Consider the following 15,582-nt stretch of genomic DNA (forward strand, 5'->3'; position numbering starts at 1 on the left):
ACTTAAATGTTACCATAACAATAACCAATATTTTTCTAATACCATAATAAAAAAAACTAATAAAACTAAAAACTTAAACAGATAATTAAAGTCTAAAATATGTTATATACTTCCTCCGTTTTTTACTTGCATGCAAACTCTTTTTTACGCAATCCAATGCTATCGTGGGTTTGATTATATCTGAAATTATACACAACTAAGAATTTTATAAATATGCAAAGAGACGAATAAAAAAGATCCCACAAGAATATTTTTTTCTCGTATAATAATTGCAATATGTATAATCAGCTCGTCTTGTATGAGACCGTCTCACCATGAGACGGGCCCATATGTTAGCCCATTTCTTTAATTGATTACTTTAAGATCGTAAGTGATCGGTTATATGTAATTACTCTAAAACTATAAAAAATGATTACTTTTAAAACTATAAGTGATCACTTTAACATTATAAGTCATTAATTTAAGACAGGAAATGTATATTGAATCAGCCTAATAGAGATAATCTCACCACAAGACAATCTCAATTAAAAATTAGTGTAATCAAAAAAGGAAAACTCATCTCAACAAACCCCTCTTTTGAACGAAGGAAAATGTATTTTGTCTAGAATAAGACAATGTGACACAACCTTAGTACCTTTGCATCTATAAATTGAGATTATGAACTCAACTAGAATATCAAAAAACATAACTAAAAATATGTTAACTCCTTTCCTAATAGTGTTTATTTGCCTTAATTTAAGTAATTTGTTACTCACTTCTTTATCTTCTCCCTATAATAAATCTTCCATTCTCTCTTCTTGCCACAAAGATGACTATAATGCATTGTCCTTCACCTTTGAACAACCTGATCAATTATACCCTTATAACAATGCAACAAGATCATGGAAGAATGGGAAGGAATAAGATGTCACCGGGTAATTGTTGTTAACCTTTTTAACAATGGAATTAAGGCTATCATTTCATCTAATAGTACCCTTTTTCAACTTTATCACCTTCAGAGCCTTAACTTGTCTTGAAATGATTTCTCTGAATCCACTATTTCACCTAAATTTGGCCAGTTCAGTTTTATTAAATTCCTTACTCTTTCCTATTCAAATTTTTCTGGCAGGGTTCCTCTTGAGTTAGCCCAACTCTCTAAATTAACCTCCCTTGATTTATCATATAATGTTTGTCTTCAAATTCAAAATTCCATTACGATATTTCACAACCTAACAACGTTGAGATTTTTGTATCTCAACAAAATTCAGCTTGATTCACGATTCCTTCAATCAATCACAAACTTGTCTTTACTAACAGAACTTTATTTGATGCTATGCAATTTACAAGGAGAGTTGCCTCCTTCCATTTTTAATCTATCACACCAGAAGATTCTTGATCTTGGAGCGAATGAAGGTAGTCACCGAATAATTGTAGTAGCCCCTTGGAAATATTAGATCTTAGTTCCACCCTAATCTCTTCAAACTCCCTCCATTTAATAGGCCAATTAAAACATTTGAGATCATTGGATGTATCAAATAGTAGTCTAAGTGGGAGAATTCCAATGTGGGTGTGGAACATTTCTGAATCTTCAATGAACACAGCCAAGCTCTCAAGTTTTAACTCAACTAGACTTGGCCAACAATCATTCCGTTGGAGAGATACCAAATTGGTTGTTCAACTTGAAGTAATTGGAAAATATTGACCTTAGTTCTAACAACTTCAGTGGTGGTATGTATTTGCCTTCATACCATTTTTTCTAGCCTTCCAAATCTCATAGGAATTTCAGTATCAAGCAGTGGGCTATCTGTGATCATAATTGAATCACCAACCACCATGCCTAATAAATTGAAAGTATAAATGTTATCTAACACATAATATTGAAGGAGAATTTCCCATGTGGCTGAGAGATGTCTCAATAGATAGAGATGTCTCAGTTACATGGGCAACTACCGCGATCCTTGGCACAATGCACAAAGTTAAGTGCAATCAATCTTAAGATTGTGTTAGCATTTAAAGCACATGAGACTAACTTTGAGAAGGTAATTACAACATCCTCATATTTAGATCTATCAAACAATGCGTTCGAGGGGGAGATTCCTGAATGTATAGGAGAATTGATTTCAACTAACGGCCTAAATCTCTCTCACAACCGTCTTACTAAACGCATCCCTAAATCCATTTCCATGTTGTCCCACCTCGAGAGTTTGGACGTATCTTCCAACTTGCTGTCTGGACACATCCCTCAAGAACTAGTTGCTTTGACGTTCCTTGAAGTTTTCAATGTATCCGACAACAAACTAGAAGGACTTATACCAGAAGGGAACAACTTCAACACATACTCAGCCGATTCATACCAGGGTAATCTTAGATTGTGCGGTACACCATTACCCGAGTGTGGAGGGAGTCATGAGCCATCTCCGAACAATATCGGAAGCAGTGAAGATGGTAAAAGTGTATTGTCAATGTGGAAAATCATTGTAATGGGATTTACAAGTGGTGTGGTGGTGGGGTTACTATATGCTCTCGATGGGAAAACCGTTTTGGTTTATCAGATTGGCTAACACCATAGAATGTGCTTTGACTGATTTTCGTGATAAGTATTTTGGTTGACGTGGAAGAAAGCAAAGAATTGTAAGGGAGTAAATTGAGAGGTATGAATTCAATTGTTCTTTTGTTGATATTGATAGTAAATATAAATATAAATTATGTTGAGAACTAATAAGTTTTATTTTTCTTGTTCAGGTGATAGGGATAAAGTCTTGATCAATAAATCAAAGTTGCAATATTGTGTAAACAAGCAATTATCATTGATATTATTAGGAGAGATCCTTTCATAATTTTGAAAAAAAAAGAAAAAACAATTGAAAGATGTATTGTTGTATTTAGTTACTCTCAAGTAATTTACGCATGATAAACAGAACAATAAAATATACACGCAGAGAAGTAATTAGCTAGTGTAGTTGAATCTTGAATTCCTAATGACGATTAACAAATGAAAATCTGATAATTTGAGGATGAACGTCCAACATTTAGGTAATTGACATCCACAGCTACTTCTCCAAAATCATCTGTATGGTGTGAATAACTTCAAATCATAAAATATCTCTTACGAAGAACAACACAGAACACTAGTTTAAAGATCGAAAAGAGCCATACCTTCATATAATGTCCGTGCAATTTTCACATAATCAGGAATGAGATCTCGGTAAATAATCCCATCCGGACGAGCATCCAAAACAACCAAGATACCTGTGATTGAAAGGTAATTACAAGACCGAGTGATAAATCTAGCAGAAAACGATTATTGGTAGTCGAGTTTTCCAATGATACAAAACAACAGTTTAAGTTAATATGTTAGTGAAGGTCAAAATAAAGCTCAGGTTTGGATCTTGTTTGCTTGAGAATACGCAGGAATGTGAATGTAGAAGTACCAGGTGAATCCCAAACTTCACTTGAAGTGCTCGGCATTGGAGCCAACCAAAGAATATTCCGCAGGTTCATTGTACTGTCATATGTGACATCTGATCCTGCGAAAGTTGATTAAACTTTATTAGACAACTAGAACATCAAAGCATCACTCTAATATATGATTATCATTCAAACAGTTGGGAGGACAAAACAAATCAGATTATCCTTTTGATTTTGTTGACTTGACCCCTTGAGTGAGTTAGACAAAAGCCTACGTTTGTTGTTGATTAATGGTTAAGTTTCATATGCTATTATTCCTTGTGATTTGTATGTTTACGTAGCATGAAATATAAGTTTATAACTTATATTATAGGCTATAGCCGTTCGCTTCATTGATGGCAAACGTATTTTGCCTAATTTCATTATCTTCCAACGTGCTATGAACTGATTAATTCACCAAAACAGTAAAATTGGAATTGAAAGATTAAAAGGACAAAAAGAGAAATTATACTATTGATTGAATGATAAAAGAAAGATTATAACCCTAAAAGCATAACAAGAAAAGATAGATCAAGCTACTCGAGACGCTTGAGATCCCTAATGAGTATAAAAACCCACCCACAATGTGTTTACTGCTTTCTTGATACTAATGAGCCTCTCATCCCTCTTATTTATAAGAAAACTAACACTTAAAATTAGCTTATTCTCCTAGTTACTCCTAATATGGTAATTTCCTAATTACCCCTTTGTAAATCATTATCCCCAAATACCAAGTCAGAGCAGAACGCTTTCTATGTTTGTTTTTAGAAGATCTCACAACATATGGAAATATCCTTAAAACCGACTTTATTCATATACTTGTCATAGATAAGAGGTAATTCACATTGGCATATAATCATTGCATTATCTATTCTAAGCAAGAGATTATTTATTCTAAGGAAATAATTCTGATTAATCCTACTGCCATAATATGTGTTATGCTAACAAAGTTTTGTAGGAAACTTTCCTAGGATGCAAAGTTTCGGCTGCTCATTTCAAAGCCTCGACTGATCCAGTTTAGGCAAGTAGCCGTTGAGAATTCTAGCTTCAAAAGCTATTTAAATTGAAGATGAAGCTCAATGAAAGACACACAACAACAACACAACTCTATCAAAAAGCTCTCAATCGCATGTCTTTCAAGCCTTCGAAGAATCCTTCATAGAGAATAACTCTCGAGCTCTACATACAAGAATACTTTCTTTGGGTTTGCTTGTATTTTTCTAAGAGTAATTTTCATTATAAGTTGTGTAAAATTCTATCTTATTCATTGTAAGAAAAAGAGAAAAAAAAGTGTCTTTCATTCAGGAATAGTGTCTAGTTTGGTAGCATTGTGACTACGGAGAGTTGTTTAGAAGATAAGTATAACCTTCTTCTAAGACTTGTAATCTAGAACTCTAGGTGAATGTGAAAAAAGTGCCTTTACCCAAATCTTGCGAGTTAAGGAAAAGCTCAAGAGAGGACTGAACTCTATAAATCATTGTGTTCTTTATCTCGCACTTTTACTTTCTGTTTTTCATTTGCTCAAACAAGTCTCAAACATATTCCGCAAAACACATTTTTGTATTTAGTTCCAAGGCCCAAACTGACTTGTTATCAGTGAAAAGTTATTATACTCTATTCAACCCCTTTTAGGGTATTCCACCACCCTTATTGATTATTCAGATTCATTTTCCATCATGACCTTTTCCTATCCAATCAAAAATGTCCAGAATTATTTCCGATTCATGTATTGCATAAACTCTTGGCCAAGATAACAAGACAAATAATAGCTCAAGTAACTGTTAAACACTATATTTTGCAAACCTCGAGTTTCTAAGTGTCTTTCTATATCATCATACGAACTACATAAGAGTTTTTTTCTGCTCATTCTGTTCAGATTTTCTCATTTTCATAGAGTGTTTCCATGTATTACTTGTTACCTGTTATGGTCTCAAAATTTGCATTTTGTTGATCAAGTCGTGACCTCTCTCCTGCAGTCCTGCATGGATGTAGCCTTATTTACATCATGTCTAGGGGCTCCCTTTTCCATACCTTGTTAGTTTTTCTATCTTCTCTCTTTACTTATCCTCAATTACATGTTTGTGTCGATCTTGTGGTGGGTAAGGACAAAAGTGTTCTATAAAAAGCAGAAAATTTATGCAATAGGTTCATCTTGGTAGCCTGGGGTTTCTGTTTCCAGGGGTGCCTTCTGTTCAATACCTCCTTGTGCTTACAATTTTTTGCAAGGAGATTTTATAGTCTGACCTGCATGTTTCTTGAGCTTCATTTAGTTAAATCATAAGTGCCTCCTTGAACTTTAACTTTTTGTCAAGTCTCTCTAGGATTCTAGTGAAAGATTATTAACACCTCATAGAGATAACAAAGCATCTTTGGTTGGTTTTAGTTGTAGTGCTTGTAGGAAAAGATTGCGGCACTCAGTTGGAGAGGCATTTGTGAACTATAGCTTTAAAACAAATGAGAGGAGACATATTTTAAGAAGGCAAGCAACTATTCAAAGTAGAGTGAGATGGGGAATCGAGAAAATGATTTTCCTTGAACGCACTTCTAGAGAAAAAGATATTGATAGATGAAATGAAAAATAAATTAAGTAGTAGAAACAAGTTATGAGACAAATTCAAAATAACATGAGGCGTCACCTACTCGGTGACATGCCTTCGTTTGAAAAGGCGCAAGACTCCGTAAGGCGCTAAGGACCCCAAAACCTAGACTCTAGGCACTAGAGTTTGAGTGAAAGACACCCTTAAACTCAGGGGAAAAAGTTAATCAAAAACTTAAAAAACAGGGAGAAAAAAAGAAAGAGAGAAATAAAGAGAAGAGAAAAATGCCCGCATCACTTTAAAAAACCATTTCTCCTAGCCTTAAAAAGACACCCTTAAACTCTAAGACAATTGACATAGGTGCTCGCTTTAAAAAACCATTTCTCCTAGCCTTAAAAAGGCGCCCACCTAAGGCGCTTCCCTTAAGTGCGCTATTGAAAACCAGGCGACGCGCTACACTTTCCAAACATGGGTATTGTTAAGTAGTGGCGTAATATTATCCAAATGCAGCGTCAAATGAGCAAGAATTTTACATTTCACCTCGGTATTGTTAAGTATGCATGGCATATTCTCAGATTTAGATGAGACATATGTAAGCAAACTTTGACATGCCAACTCAATTTGGTGGGATCTTGCTGTTCCTACTCAAACTAATTGGATGTTTAAAAATTAGGTAAGGTGAAGGATAAATGAAGGATTTTTTGGGGTTGCATGAGCAGATAACTACTGTTCCAAATAGTATCAAGCATACTATAGCAGAATGATTACTTGTGATCAGGAGAGAGAGCGGGCTAGCTTCGTATGGAACAAATGTGAAGTGCCTAAGTTTTATCTGTTCGTTGGCTTTCTAGCAAAGATTGATGACAAGGAATAGATTAACTGCTAATAACAAGAATATCTGCCCTTTATGTGTTATTTGCCAGGCTCGGTATGAAGCATATAAACATTTATTCTAGATGGTTCGTCCCCTCCCTCAAGGGTTCGGTAAATGGTTTTGGTTCTTTGGCAATTAAATTCATTCATTTACCAAAAATGAAGAAAAAAACTGGCATGCCCCATTGATTCTAAGAAAGTGGACTAAGAACAATTAAGATTAAGACACAATTAGGAACCATAACCCCTTGAACCTGCCAGTTTGGGTTTTGGTTTGAATTTAGGTATGGGTGTGTTGGACCTAACCAGGATCCGACGAATGACCATCTCTAAATGTGTGGCTTATACAATCATAGCTAGTTCAAGTCTTCACCAATCTTTGTCCTACTCGTAGTGTAAAAAAGCGGTAACGTTCGTGATCGCGATACTGGAATATGATGCAGTAACGGGACTGATGCGATTATCGTTGAATCATAAGATATCCCTTAATATGGCCTAAAACGCGGTTTTTTACACCTTTACAACGTGGAAAATAACAACATGTAGGTTTTGAAAACCTTTACAATGCGGTCGAAGCGATGCGATGCAGCCTTGTTTTTACGGTATGGTCCTACTTTTCGAAAATCTAGGAGTTGAGAAACAATATGAGTGATCCACAAAACCTGGACAGATAAGGCATCCTCCCATCTGGTTTCTAGAAAGCACGACCACATCACCTTATATCCAATTTGGTTCCAAGACTACTGTGCTGAAGTTTACTACAGAATTTTAGTCGCAATTCTTAATAGACCCATGAAAGCATGGTTTAAGACATATTATTCTTTTGGATCATGACTCTGTTCAAGACTCATTGAGTATTAAACTCAAGCTTTGCTAATGGTGAAGCCTTCCGCTTGTTGGGGATATTATCAAGCCCGATATTCTAAGGTGTGCAAAGCTTTGCCTAGCTTTTGAATTTAAAATTTATTGAACCCGAAATATGTTATCAAAAGCAGAAGAATGTTGGTGCGGTTTGATATATTGAAGAATCAAAGTTCTAATCATTAAACAAGAAGTTCCCAGGAAATATTTGCTACAATTACCGACCTGTTTGACAGTACCCCATGTAAAATGGGAAGACTTCTTTGTCATAGGCTGGGTATTCCTTAGCATGAAACCTGCCAGAATTTGGCGAATAGACCATTAAAGAAATCAGAAAAAAAAATTAAAAAAAAAAAAAAAAAAAAAAAAAGAGCACCTAATGACAAACACAGAAATCACACTCTTATCAGTCAAGGGATCCCTCCTCGCCTACCTCCAGCAATATAAACTCAATAACCTTCAATTTTGTCAGGAGGAACCTCTAGTAAATAAAGACACCTAAATGTCCATTACAAATCATCAGTGCATCTCATCTAATAGAGGAAATCCTCTCAACTTATCAAGCTCCACTACCCAAAAATCTTGTCAAAAGGCATTATCATCATAATTGATCTCGAAAGTTGTAGTTGTTCTAATCCAAGCTTACCTGTCAGTTAACACAAAAAATGTGCAAATAAAAAAACAAATCTACTAAAAAACTCATCCTCATCTATCTGACATTTACTTCAAATACTTCATAAATGGATAGACCAAAAGATCACTTCAGTCATAGACCTCATATACATTCCATTCTCCAAGAGTTTCACAATTCGTTCTTGAAGCAAAGTAGAGTTGGACCCCATCAAAGTGAAGCAAAGTACTAAACTCCAAGTAGTTAAGCAAAGGTCTAGAAACACTCTAGAATTCAGTGAATGGTCTTACACCAGAAGGTAGATCTCCTCCACCCACTAGCCCGTGCACCTTGAGTAATTTAGTCTCAAAGCTGCATTACACAGTCCATCATCCCCAAAACCACGCCTCACCCAATAGATACCCAAGTCAAAAACCATCAAGTTAATGTAATCCAAAAAAACCACTTTCCAGACTTTTCAACCAAATAACAAGTACAAAAAGGAGAGTATATTGTCAAACAAAACAAAAATAAACAGAACAGAATCATGTCAAGAGCCACGCAAATGAAAATAATAATTTAATAGAAGCCTATTTTACTTGAGAGTGATTTGTAGGTTCAAATTTAGGTCCATATAAACGCATTTCTAATGCATACAACTACATCCTGCCATAATATAAAACAATTAATAGGATCACCAATTTATCATATTGAAAAGCCCAGGTATAACTCTAAGATATGATTCTAGGGTCAAAAGATGTCTGTTTTGCAAAAGATAACTATTATCATGATTCATGAGAATATGGGATGCAGTTTTTAGCCCAATATTTAAGTCATGTGTAAAGCTTCAGTTAGAAACTTACGTATTTATCCAATTAGATTTAGTTGTCGTATGAAGTTCAGTTTAACAGCTTAAGAATGCACTTATCAGCCATAAAAAGTTAAAAACCTTGTCATTTATTGAAAAATGAAGTTGGATAAAGTTTCTTAACTTACAATATTCCAAGTCTACCAGTGTCTTTGGCAAGAAAGAGGTGACCATGAAAAAAGTCATAGCGACTCAATGAAACATTCAGTCCAACCCTTGGACCACGGGTTGCAATCATTTCAAATAAGAAAACAAGGTACGCATTCAACTCCTGCAGATAGAATTCTAACTCAGATGATCTGTGAAAATAAAGCAGAACATAGACGTGATAAAGCAGCTAAAAACTGATATCTCAGTTTGTACAAACCTTATTTATGAAGCGCCAGCTATAGGGATATCTAGTTAACACACAATTACATTCTGTTGATCCTTCAACGTCAGGCACCTAATACATGGCCATCAGAATTATAATATCACATGCAGGCTGTCCAATGTCTCAACCACGTACATCGATTATGAAATGTTTTTACACCATTAAAATAATATATCAAGAAGTTCATGAAAACCAAAAGTGAAACATGATATGCAGATTAAAAACACATTTCACTATATTTTCAGCAGCGTACATTTAAATATTTCTTCACTTAAGAAGTGCTATTGATTCATTCTGCTTATAGGATTAGTACCAACAATGCTCATTCAAGAAAATATTGACCTAACCAAAATTTCCAAGATAAGATGAGAAATTAAGCATGCTCAAGCCAGATTACATTTAGCAAGAAAATTATGAAGTATATTAATATGGAAGGTATTGTAGAAATTAATAGCAATTTGAGAGGAGAATGATAGCAAGAATGTGTTATAGATCACCGAGATAGCTTAACAGAGTCTAGCGTAGTAAGTGAAAAGGTCCATTTCATAAATAATAGCTTATAGTTGTCCATACAACCAAAATATGTGACAAGTCTCATACCTTGCTATGGCCTAAAATCCATTACATTCAACACCCACTATGCCTAAGGTACTCTTTGATCACAATTATGTCGGTCACGGCTAGTTCGATCCTAGGCCATCACTTCATGGGGTCCAATCAAAGTCAGCTCTAATACATTGCTATTGTTGAGTGTATATCAACAATCAACTCCATGTATGTTGTAATGGAAGTGTGGTAGTGGCGTGAATGTGTTGTAGTCAGCATGGGAAAGATGGTGTTGCTTGGAAGAAGGTTCTCATGTGCTAGGGCATGAGCTTGAGAGAGAAACTTGTTGGCATGGGTGAGCAATAACACGAGATATCACTTACGCGCTTTCACTAAGCACTTAGACAAGAGCAGGGTCTACTAGCTGGCTTAGCTGGAGCACGAGTAGTCTTCTGTGAGCATTCCTTTCAAATGCTTGGACGAGCTGCTTTGACAAGAGTCCTTAAGTTTGAGCAAGCATTATATATTGGAGAGCCATTATCTTTGTGTATGTCTAAGTGCGCAGACAAATGCTTTAAGTGCTTGGACGAGCACTGTATATGCGGATTGAACTTAAAAAAATCACCTAATTCCTTGGGAGTATCAATACCCATTAACTTCATTTCAACGTTAAGAGAGCTTACTCAAAGGTTTGGAGAACAATTGTATATTGAGGATTGTGAGCCACAAAAGAGACATCTTGAGTGACATTTAACACTAGAAATCTCTAGGGTTTCATGAGTGTGATTAGTGAGAGTTTTTGCTTGTGATTATCTCATGTACTCAGGCATCTTTGGGAGGGTTTTATAGTCTATGAACAAATTGTTCATGAGATTTACCCAAGAGTTTAGGGTGGAAGAAGTTGCTATGGCCTGAGCCGATTTGAGAAAATAGAATATCAGAAGAAGAGAGCAAGGAAGAGTATATTAAAGGAAAAAGGATAAAGGATGAATACAATGAGCTGTTTTTCGAGACAACAGGAGACTCCTTACCTCAAAGGTAAACTTACAAAATATCACTCATGCTATCATCATTAATTACATACATATATATAGCTTAGATTTGCCCTCCCTTACAGAATACTGACTCATTCCCCCTAGAATATTCCATAGTTTGTTAAAGCCTGTATATTGTACTTCGCTTCACATGTCATCATTCTGTTATAACAGATTTGGGTGCGGCAGAAGATGGTGCTAGACTATTCTGATCTGGAGCTGCTAATTTCCTTCTCTGATAAGTGATCCAGCCTCTCATTATATTGAAAGGTATGGCAATACCCCCCGCAAGAAGCTTCACCTTGTCCTCAAGGTGAAATTGAGGAAATTGATGATTGAGCAGAGATGCATTCTCCCAAGTAGCTTCAACTTGAGGTAGATCAGCCCATTGGACTAATACTTCCAGTGCTCCCTCGTTGTCATACCTGTGTGCCAAGATGGATTCCGGTTCAGCCCTTAACTCCAAACTGTACATTCTAAATTCTTGGCGTTAACTAGATTTAAAATTGAATTGGGGAATAAGATTCTCTTTTGGGAGGATTGTTGGGTGGGCCCTCAACCTTCGGTTGAGTTGTTTCCTAGACTATATCGTCTATCCTCCCTTCATTTAACCCCGATAGTATCTTTTTACTCTTGGATGGAATGACTGAAACTCCATCGTGGTCCTTCTTTCTTCGTCATGTCCCCTCGAAGGAGATGTAGATTCTATACACTTTTATTATCAATTCTTCACTTTGTTCAACCTTCTTCTCGTCCTGATGGAAGAATTTGGTTTTCTGATCCAGCTAAAGGTTTCTCATGTGCAAAGCTTGGGGTGACGCATTGTCAATAGTAAGATACTACTATAGTACAGAGAATGAATTTGGTCAGGTGGACAGACAGAATAGGACAAAAAATTAGATTGTCAGAACAAGGACATTTTCATAAATGTAATTGTAGCAAAATCATTGAAATATTTCAATATAAAAGATACTACGATGTTCCTTTGAGTTAGCATCAGATAGAAAATTTGGTGTAAGAAAAAAAGTGAATAATTGGCAATAAATGAAAAAAAAAACATTAAATAGTGTGAATGAAATTAAAAGAGAGTTGGAATGTATGAAGTGGTGAAACAAATTAAAAGAGAGTTGGAATGTATGAAGTGGTGAACCATTGTACAAAAATAGAAATGATGCAAAACGAACTGGACGAATCAAAATAGCAAATGATGCTAAATGAGCGGGAGGGAGGACTATACAATATCAACGGTACCTATATGGTGGTATCCTTATCTTTTAAGACCATTAACTCAAATCCATGTTGACCAGGTTAATCCGTTATGAATTAGAAGTACATATGTTCAAAGACCATGGTCTACTAGTGTACCACTCTTCCTTACTATCAAAATCAGAATCCTAGAAATCCACTTGTAAATTCACACGACAAGCGCAAAAAAGCTCAAAAATCATACTCCCTCCCTTCCATTACTAAGTTATCATTTGGTTTTTAGCACAATTTATTAATCAATTTTAATTTATATTCTATTCTTAATCAATTTTAAATTCAAATCGATTGATGAAAATGTGGTTAATTGGCAAAGAGAAGTTGTAAATAAGCTTATTGATGAAAAACATAAATTGAGTATGGAGGCAAAGAATATGCATTCTAAGGAATAGAAAATGAGATTAAAAGGGTCACCGAAGAGCTTGAGAAGACAAAAAGAAAGCTGAAAATAGAGAGAAAAACTGGTATGGGCATTGGAATTTGGAAGGTTGGAAAGAAGATTGAAGTATTTAGGCTATGGGATTGTGATTGGTTTTTTTGCTAGTTGAATTGCTATGAATATGATGTAATGGAATTTGTGTACTGAAATAGCTAGCTGCTTAGTTGAATTTTAATGAACGCTTTGTTAAAGCTATGTAATGATATTTGTGTACTGTTCTTGAAATAGCTAGTTGTTCTTGAAAGCTTATTGATGAAATCTTCTTAGCCACAATTTTCACAGCACTAGTCCTACAGGAAGATATCAGTCTATCCTTCAAGCAAAAGACCCACAATATATATTTATTACTAGTTTTGGCGTAAACTTCTTTTGTCACTGCTTCTCATTCCAACATTCAATGTTCCTTAAGTTATACATTCTCTAAGACAGAAGGAGCATTATGCTTCTCATTCCAACACCATGAACAATCAGTTATACAATCAGTTATAGCCATGACTCTGTAAAAATGGAATTTGCGTTTGTTCACTGAAATAACATTGATGATGCCAACTTCATCATAAAATCCAAAAGAAAGACTTACAACCACATTGTTCATACAAAATACCTTAATACATTGTTCATACAAACTTCTACTTTAATACATTATTTAATAATTTTTAATAATGGATAGAGCAAACTAGAACTTAGAATTGGAAAGGAGGGAGTATTACATAATCTTGCACAAAAAATGCTGCACAATCAAGATTCACATTTACTAATTATTTACCAAGACAAAAATGGAATTGAATTCAAAATTACAACTTTCTATTCAGAAAAGAAAACTCACATGTATAATGGTAGGATCTAGGGCACGATGAATAACAAAAGGATCACCACCAGAATCAACAGAAAGTCGAGCGAGTTCCAAAACCGAAGCCGGCGGCCACCAAATCAATTCATTCTCTTCACTCTCAGTGCGATGACCAACAACACTAACCATTGACCTTCGTTTGACTGAAATTTCCTGTTTTTCATAAGAGGAATTTAAAGGAACAAGGAATTTGAGGCAGGACCAGAGGTGACGAGCTTCAATTGGATCGACTGCATTCTTGGGACCGAGGAGAGAGAGCAAGTCGGAAACTGTTGCTTTGGGGGACGGTGAAGATGAAGATCGAGCAAATGGGAAGGATGATGATTTCGGGTTTGAGGATAAAGAGGAAGAAGAGAGAGATGATGTTGCAGTGAAGGAGAGAGAAAGGAGTAGTGTAACTTTGAGCGAGGAGGAGAGAGTCATGAACTTCATTGTTGTACTTCTATCTCCCACTCGTCTTTAGTTTTTATTTGTTTTAATAATCATAAAATTTAACAACAGTACCGATCGTCTCACCGTTAAACGGATCCATATAAAAAATCAATTAGTAAAAAATATAAAAAGGAAACAATGAAATATAGCTGTTTTTTTAATAATTTAAGTTGACCGTCTCCCATAATAAATGAATACACTAATATAGTAATCCCTCAATTCCTTAGCATTAATTTTCTTTTTTAGGTCTTGTAGTTGTACAAATTGTAATAGTTTTATTTTTGATTATCATCCATATTTTTTAAATGACATTTTTTTTTCATCTCATTAGTATATTTCTTCTACTCTTTCATATTTGTACCTCAACCTTCTTTTTTTTTTTACCCCAACCTTTAAAACAATGCTATAATTATTGTAGTTTCTAAGGGGTGGAAGGATTCAATTTTTTATACTAAAAACACTTCTGTTAATAATAAGGGGGTGTTTGGTATGAAACTTTTAGCTTTTGGAAACGGATAAGAGTAAGTGAAGTCGTTACACTTTGTTTGGTATAAAATCTAGGAAACTCAATCTGTTACCGAGATGTTATTAAACCGTTACTTTATTAACTTTCAAAACGCACTGAAATAACTTTTATTTTCATATTCCTTCACCCAAACTTCATCTTCTAATTTTTCCTTCATGAAGGTAAAACAAAAGGCAAAAACATAGTTTTGTAAAAGCTACTCATGTGTGTTGATATGTGTAAACCATGCTAGGTTCTAAAAAAATTTTGTTTAATTTATTCATTAATTTTCTTTTGTTTTCATCTAATCATTTCTCTTATACTTATAGACTAATAGACTGTATTGCTATATTACTCACCAAACTTCAACAAGATGAAATGAAATTAATCCTTTCCTTTGTTCACAAATTTTATCTACAAAACTACTTTTCAAACCCATATCGTATAGGCTATCATTTGTCCATGAGTTTTTTTTTTAATTTTAGGCAGTTTTTAGTCCTTCATTGACTTAAATAGTAAGTTTCGATAACGATTTTAAAGAGTGAAGAAAAGAAGGAAATAAAAATGAAAGGAAATAAAATTTTGTGATTTATTTTTTTCATTTAGACACACTCAGAAAGTTTCATATTTTGTGATTAATTTCTTGAAAAATTAAGCGGTTTTTCAAGACACTGCAAAAGATATAGATTTTGCCTAGTATTATTTTGAAACATTATGTTTAAGTTTGTTTATTTTTGTAATTTGGAGCAATATATTTTAGAAAAAATTACCTAGAATAATCCAACGTATTTATGATTTTCCTACAATAATCTCACCTATTGATTAACCATGAATAATACCAACTTTAAGGGGGGTTTTTCCTAGAGTAAACCCGGTGACCGGATGACTTGATATAGCATGTTTTACTTTTTTAAAAAAAAAGATAAATTAAAATAAAATATCGAAAAAAATATTAAAAAATTGTT

The 15,582-nt window shown here is 34.6% G+C and overlaps 2 protein-coding genes across 3 annotated transcripts; one reads left to right on the forward strand and one right to left on the reverse strand.

The window, feature by feature from the left end:
• The first annotated feature begins 881 nt into the window (after positions 1 to 881).
• LOC130828521 (receptor-like protein 9DC3) lies at positions 882 to 2,540 on the forward strand. The gene is made up of 4 exons (XM_057694488.1): positions 882 to 1,009; positions 1,109 to 1,392; positions 1,479 to 1,663; positions 1,899 to 2,540. The coding sequence occupies exons 1-4, from the start codon at positions 882 to 884 to the stop codon at positions 2,538 to 2,540; spliced, it is 1,239 nt and encodes a 412-aa protein (XP_057550471.1).
• LOC130828791 (uncharacterized) lies at positions 2,328 to 14,125 on the reverse strand. 2 transcript variants are annotated; one of them, XM_057694789.1, is made up of 7 exons: positions 13,657 to 14,125; positions 9,543 to 9,620; positions 9,304 to 9,446; positions 7,923 to 7,993; positions 3,411 to 3,506; positions 3,136 to 3,228; positions 2,328 to 3,047 (listed from the first exon to the last, which is right to left on the reverse strand). In XM_057694789.1, the coding sequence occupies exons 1-7, from the start codon at positions 14,110 to 14,112 to the stop codon at positions 2,965 to 2,967; spliced, it is 1,020 nt and encodes a 339-aa protein (XP_057550772.1). In that variant the 5' UTR covers positions 14,113 to 14,125; the 3' UTR covers positions 2,328 to 2,964. The 2 variants fall into 2 exon arrangements, with proteins under 2 accessions (XP_057550772.1, XP_057550773.1); XM_057694790.1 differs by lacking the exon at positions 9,543 to 9,620.
• Between the last annotated feature and the right edge of the window lie 1,457 nt (positions 14,126 to 15,582).

Source organism: Amaranthus tricolor, chromosome 12 (assembly GCF_026212465.1).
Source record: "Amaranthus tricolor cultivar Red isolate AtriRed21 chromosome 12, ASM2621246v1, whole genome shotgun sequence".
NCBI lineage: Eukaryota > Viridiplantae > Streptophyta > Magnoliopsida > Caryophyllales > Amaranthaceae > Amaranthus > Amaranthus tricolor.

Coding starts and splice junctions, on each gene's coding strand:
- LOC130828521 (XM_057694488.1), top strand. CDS start 882: ATGGAAGAATGGGAAGGAATAAGATGTCACCGGGTAATTGTTGTTAAC. Junction 1,010..1,108: donor CACCTTCAGAGCCTTAACTT/GTCTTGAAATGA, acceptor TTTTTCTGGCAG/GGTTCCTCTTGAGTTAGCCC. Junction 1,664..1,898: donor AATTGGTTGTTCAACTTGAA/GTAATTGGAAAA, acceptor ATGTCTCAATAG/ATAGAGATGTCTCAGTTACA.
- LOC130828791 (XM_057694789.1), bottom strand. CDS start 14,112: ATGAAGTTCATGACTCTCTCCTCCTCGCTCAAAGTTACACTACTCCTT. Junction 9,621..13,656: donor TAGATCCTACCATTATACAT/GTGAGTTTTCTT, acceptor GCCATGTATTAG/GTGCCTGACGTTGAAGGATC. Junction 3,048..3,135: donor TGCACGGACATTATATGAAG/GTATGGCTCTTT, acceptor CACACCATACAG/ATGATTTTGGAGAAGTAGCT.